Raw genomic sequence first — 6,006 nt, 5'->3', positions numbered from 1 at the left:
AGCAATATTTCCAACTCTTTTTTCTTCATAATGGGCTTGTTATCCATTAGTCCACCCTAAACCAGGCCCCACACTATCTTTGTTTGAGTGTTGCTAGGTGCACCCAGTATTATTGTTGGTGCACCCAACACTTAATAGTAAAAGTTAAAAATACCTCTACGTAAAAGGCTAACGGATCAATTTAATCCGTAAAAACCTTACGGATCAAATTGATCCACAAGTCTTAAAAATCAACTTTGGGTTAAGTTGATCCATAAAGGGAGAAAAAAGATAAGGATAGTTTTGTTATTTTTAAAAAATGCTGGATGCACCAGCATTTGCTGGGTGCACCTAGCAACTCCCATATATTTAATCAAAATGAAGACTATTTGAATGTACTTTTGTAGTATAAATAAAAGAAATTTGCATTAGGCAAGGTGATATGATATTCGTGGTGAGTGAACAATTCAATTAACACCAATTTGGCACTCAAAAAGTTCTTTTGCATCAATCAATCAACAAACTATATGAATTTACAATGATTCTCATTCATTGACAATGTTAGAGAACAAAACTAGCTAAGCAATTTCATCAGAGGCAACTGATACTATAGACCTACTTGATCTTCCAGAAGGATCTTTCTCCAGATAACGAGTAACTAAAGCCTTTTCAGAAACATCTAGTACATCCACAGAATGATGAGTAACTAAAGCCCTTTCTGAAACGTCTTTCTCCAGAGAATGAGTAACTAGAGCTTTAACAATTTGACGAAACTTCCTTTTATAAGTTGGAAGTTTTGATATACCTCTTATCATTCCAATCATCCTGACAATGAATTGCACACTCATTAGTCAAATTCTCTAAGAATTTAATTGAAATACATTGTTACACTATCACATAAGTTGGTTGGGTGGTTAAGGAAGGGAAGGAGGAAAATGTGCTGATTCGACCTGCTATAAAAAATCTAACAAACTAATAATTAATATTTATCGAAAAAAAAAACTATCATATTAAAGTTTTATACTATTGTTAAAATTCATCGAAAACTACAAATACAAAAGAGAGACTCATTAAATAAAAAGTTACATCCGCGAAAACTTGTAATTTTCAATAAATTTCAACTAATAATAGAAAGAGTATTTAAAAGACTGTGTTGCTGTCATTTCTCTTTACAATATGTGAAAATTAAACTTGTTGTTTCTAAGGAATTAGGGAGCAGTTTTTTCTTTTTCTTTCTAGAGTTTAATGTTCGTGCACTAACAGTGTAAAATAATTTTATACTGTCATCCAATTGCAAATTATCGTTGACATAACTTAGGTAGTTATTGTGAAAGTCAACAAACTTACCATATATAACGATTTGTAATTGGATATCGGTGTAAAGTTGTTTTACACTATTAGTGCATAATTTTTTTTCTAATTTTTCTAAACTTCTTTTGAGAAGAAGGGGACACAATACAATACTCTTAAAAATAATAGCTTTTTTTTATAATAAATAAAAGTCTAAAAGAAGAAATTTCTAGTTATCTTGGAAATAGGAGAAAACAAATCCTATATACAGCCTATTTTATACTCAAGAGTGCAGCAAACACACCCTCACAAATGTGAAGTAACTGAAACACTCTAGTCACACAATAAAATTCACAAAGATTTATTCTCTAATTTATTGATCACTTACCTTCTTGAAATTCCCTCGATTTGAGCAGCTCTAAGAGCATCATGAATCATCAAACCACCATTATCCCAAGCCTCCATGCGTTGCTTGTTGCTTCCAAAGAGAACTACTTTTTCCAAGTATCTCAGTTCAGCTTCCCCCAATTTGATAACCCTTATCTGTTCCTTGAGAACCATCACAGGATTGAAGAACCAATCCAACAACTTATCCTTTGGTCTGTTTAAGTAGGTTATTTCAAAGTCATCAAGTAGCAATACACCACATGAGTTGGCTTTGATGGAGAAGACAAGTGTTTGTAGGAGTGAATAACAAGGCAAGCCAACACCAACTATGGCAGCTTCATTGTTATTCTTTCCCTTCATCCATTCATAGAGGTCAGAAGCTGTAAGTACATTAGCATCCAATAGTTCCTTGCCTCTCATCTCACAGTACCTCATCATATTTCCCCAGATCTGTACATTATGATTTAAAAACAACATAAGAGGTTTTCCTTAGATAAAATAATAAAAGAGTGTTAACAACATACTCTCCGACACACTCTTTCTAACACATTCTCTATTATTAGTTAAAATTTACTAAAAGCTACAAAATCATGAGCATGACTCACAAAATATTGTCATTTCTAATCAATTTTAACCAATAATAAAGAGTATGTTCAAGAAAGTGTGCTAGAAAGTGTATTACTAGTATTTCTAGATAATAAAATCACAACAAAAGCATAATAAGATCAGAAAGATGTCTTCTGTGTCCTAATAATATCTCACATATGGTGTTGCAATGAAGGAAATTAGCAAAAGCTTTTAGATAACAATTTTTCCTTTAGATATCTGATGACTAAAATAAGAATATACATTTATTTTAACAATTTCGTTGGTTGGCTATTCTGCAAAGTGCAGAGTCATTTTAAGGTAAATGTAGTACATCGAATAGAATATACCAACCAAAATGTCAACTTTGTAAGTTATTTAAGACAACAATAACTGTCGAAAATGAAGACATCAAAATCTTGAAACATATTTTTTCCGTTGGGCCATTAAAACAAACAAAAGATATAGATGCAGTACCACCTTGGTAATTAAACCAGAATAAAAATCCTTGAATCATGTCAAATCATGACTAGCTAAGATGATGATATTTAGTACCCTGTTTTTTCTTTCTGTTTTGTTTATATTTTTTTCTTCATTGAACAAGCTTTCTTGGTTACCCCTTTCATGTACCAAAGAGCCTATTTCTTGGTTTGACTTTGATACATAGCATCCATACAGCTACTAGTGTAATCTAAGCAAAACATTTTGATCCTAATTCCTATATTCACATTTTTCCTAATAGTGGCATGATTGAAGAGACTATTTGCTTATATTTTAAACTAAACTAATTTACAAGACAAAGAATAGCTTAGACCATTGGTGCTTGAAAGCTGCAAACACATGAAGAAACACAAAGTTCTTGATCAAAATTAGGTGAAAAACTGCTTACTTGCACCATTTTCACTTCTTGAATGGTCTCTTTAACAGATCTTGAAGGAGCTAAGCATGGCATAAGCATTGCAGGTGGCTCCATAGAAGTGTTTCCTCTCACACTGTTTCCCCTAACAGAAAACTCTGATGATTGAGAAGCCTTTTTCTTTCGATATTGGGGCCTGGCTGCAAGCAAATTGAATGCTGATGTTAACGGAAAAAACGGCGGATAGTAAAGAAGAATAATTGGGAAAATGTGTACTTTGGCAAGAATGTTCCTTCGCGAAGATAGAGCCAATCATTTGTATATTCATCAAACTCAGCAACCATAGCAATCACATAGGCTATACCTCTACGGAAAGATCTTTCCTACACCCACAGGAAGGTCAAAAGGTGAGATAAGATCAAAGGATTCAGTGAAAGTTAATGATGGACAAAAAAAGTGATCAAACTTCAAACCTGATATACTATAACAGATGCATAAAGTCCAACAAAAATGCTTGAGAAAATAGCCAACAAAATGCTGGCAATGACAACTAGTGGCCACACAAATATTGTCAAACCAGCAATGGGGATACAAACTATTTCAAGGAATGGACCTTCTCTGCTAATCAAATCATGCAAAAGTCTGAACCAGCCCTTGAAAAGCAAGTAGGGGCTCTTTACTAGAGCAATTGCAGTGAAAAGAGGAATCTCCACAACTAGCCCCATTATCCCAACAATGACACATCCGGGAACATGAATTAACCTGTAAAACAAGTTTCAAAGGTGAGTTAGGGCCGCTCCTTTCATTAAATATTTTTTTTTGGTCTAGACCACAGGTATGATCACAGGTATCCTCCCCTAGAGGCAATCTTGTTCGAGCTAGATATGATGTTTTCATTAAATATTTTGCAAATAGAAATTGTTATTCGAAACATATATAAATATGTTATCTGTTTTTACCTTTTGAGATAAAAAAAAAAAGAAGAAGCTTTTACATTGCTAGTGCATTCTATTTAAATTCAATAAATAAATGACTTTATGATTATTACCTTAGCCTTTGACGCTCATCTGAGGCAGGTGATTCACGCAGTTCTTTTAAGTAACTTGGGTATGAATGATAACACATATCTGCAAAATCCCTAACCACAGTGCAACTACCTTTGATAGTTCCCCATGTTCCATCCTGAGTTCAAAGAGGGCACACCAAATGAACTAATAACTTCTACCATAAGCAAACAGCATGCCAATAAAATTTAACAAATAAATCTTGATTATGGCAAAGATCATCTTAGAAACCTCACCACAATACAGTGAGAAAATTTCTTGGACTCATTGTCTTGTCTGAAGGCCTCAAAAGTTGAAACCCAAGGGGTGAAAAAGCCATACCCCACTCCAACAAGAACGCTTCCAGCTACGCCTAGACCCAACCACAAGCCAAACAAAGCAGGCAAAGCAATCAAAATAGCAGCTTTCATTGGTGCATCAAACATATGAATCCTGCAAAATCAAACAAATCATCCACATACATCATATCATGGGGGTTATAAGGTTGGTTTGGTGGTAAAGGGAGAAGGGAAGGGGGAAAGGTCGTGAGTTTGAAACTTTCCACTAACAAAAAATTAACAACTAATATTAATCAATAAAAAAAAACATGCATTATATCATAGAAATGCGGATTGGAATTCCATAGAGTAAAAGGGAAGGTGTAGAAAGTTTGTTACTTCAAAAGGGTGTAAAGAGTCCAAGCCACATGTGCAGGAAACAACCCCAGAATCACCCCAACGTTGCCTATAATAAGAATCAGAGCAGCAATAGGACCCACAACTATGCCTGCAGAATTTGAAGAAAAGCTCAATGACCCATCATCCAAATTCACCTCATATTCACAAGTTAAAAAGAAAGCAACAAATGAAACAGAAAAAATCAAATCTTTACAAGTCAAGATTCAATCATGAACCACAAAGTGTGCAAAAGGGTAAAAGAAAAAAGAGCACCTTTTAAAGCACCAAGGAAGAAAGCATAGAAGAACACAAAGACCACATACAAAGCCTTCATCCAACCTTCCATAGAGCTAGGAAAATCCATCATGCTAGTGAAGGATCAGTTCTTCAAGACCATGAAAACGTTTTTGTTTTGCAGCAGAGGGAAGTTGAAAGTTATATTTGAATTTGGAACGAGACTTTGAAATTTATGCATATGAAGAAAATGAATTGGCAAGTCAAAGGAAAAAAATGAGGGGTCTTCAGTCAAAACCAAATTGCAAAACGAAGAAAGAGGCGTGCGCTACAAGAAGAGGACAAAAGGAGAGAATGGAAAACCAAAACCCAACTAAAAACAAATCAATCATTCAGGATGTTGGGAACCAAAAAGTAACATAAGCACGGAAAAGTTAGGACAAATCAGAGGCTGCTGAAAGTGACGACGAAATGTATAAATAAAATGTTGTTGCTTGCTTATGCTTTTCTAGGACTACATATGCTTTGGGTTTAATATAATTTATATTTTTTTTAAAGAGTTTAATGGTCAATTTGTTTCCAAAATTATTTTAAATTGTTTAATTTGTTTTTTAAATTTTTAAAAGATTTAATTTGATCTTTAAATCTTTTAAAATGAATTAATTTAATTTTCAAATTTTTAAAAGATTTAATTTGATCTTTAAATATTTAAAAAAATTAATTTAGTTTTCAAATTTTTAAGAATTTAAGAATCAAATTGAATTATTTAAAATAATTTGGGGAACAAAGTGATTCACTTTTTAAAAACTTGATGATTGAATTAATTTTTTTTTAAAAATTTAAAAAATTAAATCAATTCATTTTTAAGAACTTGATGAATAAATTGAATTTTTAAAAAATTGAGAATCAAATTGAATAATTTAAAATAATTTGAGGACTAAATTAATTACTAAGC

The 6,006-nt window shown here is 32.9% G+C and overlaps 1 protein-coding gene across 1 annotated transcript; it reads right to left on the bottom strand.

Annotated features, from left to right (window-relative positions):
• Nucleotides 1–460: 460 nt before the first annotated feature.
• On the bottom strand, nt 461–5,471 carry LOC100819775 (uncharacterized membrane protein At3g27390). The gene is made up of 9 exons (XM_003550986.5): nt 5,091–5,471; nt 4,818–4,926; nt 4,398–4,593; nt 4,146–4,279; nt 3,571–3,859; nt 3,374–3,480; nt 3,131–3,293; nt 1,658–2,106; nt 461–804 (listed from the first exon to the last, which is right to left on the bottom strand). Exons 1-9 carry the CDS (start codon nt 5,182–5,184, stop codon nt 558–560), a joined length of 1,788 nt encoding a protein of 595 aa, XP_003551034.2. The 5' UTR covers nt 5,185–5,471; the 3' UTR covers nt 461–557.
• Nucleotides 5,472–6,006: the final 535 nt, after the last annotated feature.

The sequence above is a fragment of the Glycine max genome, chromosome 17 (assembly GCF_000004515.6).
Source record: "Glycine max cultivar Williams 82 chromosome 17, Glycine_max_v4.0, whole genome shotgun sequence".
In the NCBI taxonomy this organism is placed as follows: Eukaryota; Viridiplantae; Streptophyta; class Magnoliopsida; order Fabales; family Fabaceae; genus Glycine; species Glycine max.
The sequence above is the reverse complement of the archived record's forward strand: the minus strand, read 5'-3'. Positions and strand labels throughout refer to the sequence as shown.

Bases quoted from the DNA above. Each gene is read 5' to 3' on its own strand.
- LOC100819775 (XM_003550986.5), bottom strand. From the start codon at position 5,184: ATGATGGATTTTCCTAGCTCTATGGAAGGTTGGATGAAGGCTTTGTAT. The intron at 4,280-4,397 runs GTGAGGTTTCTA...CTTTGAACTCAG, and splicing joins AATTTTCTCACTGTATTGTG to GATGGAACATGGGGAACTAT. The intron at 3,294-3,373 runs GTACACATTTTC...GCTTGCAGCCAG, and splicing joins GAAGGAACATTCTTGCCAAA to GCCCCAATATCGAAAGAAAA.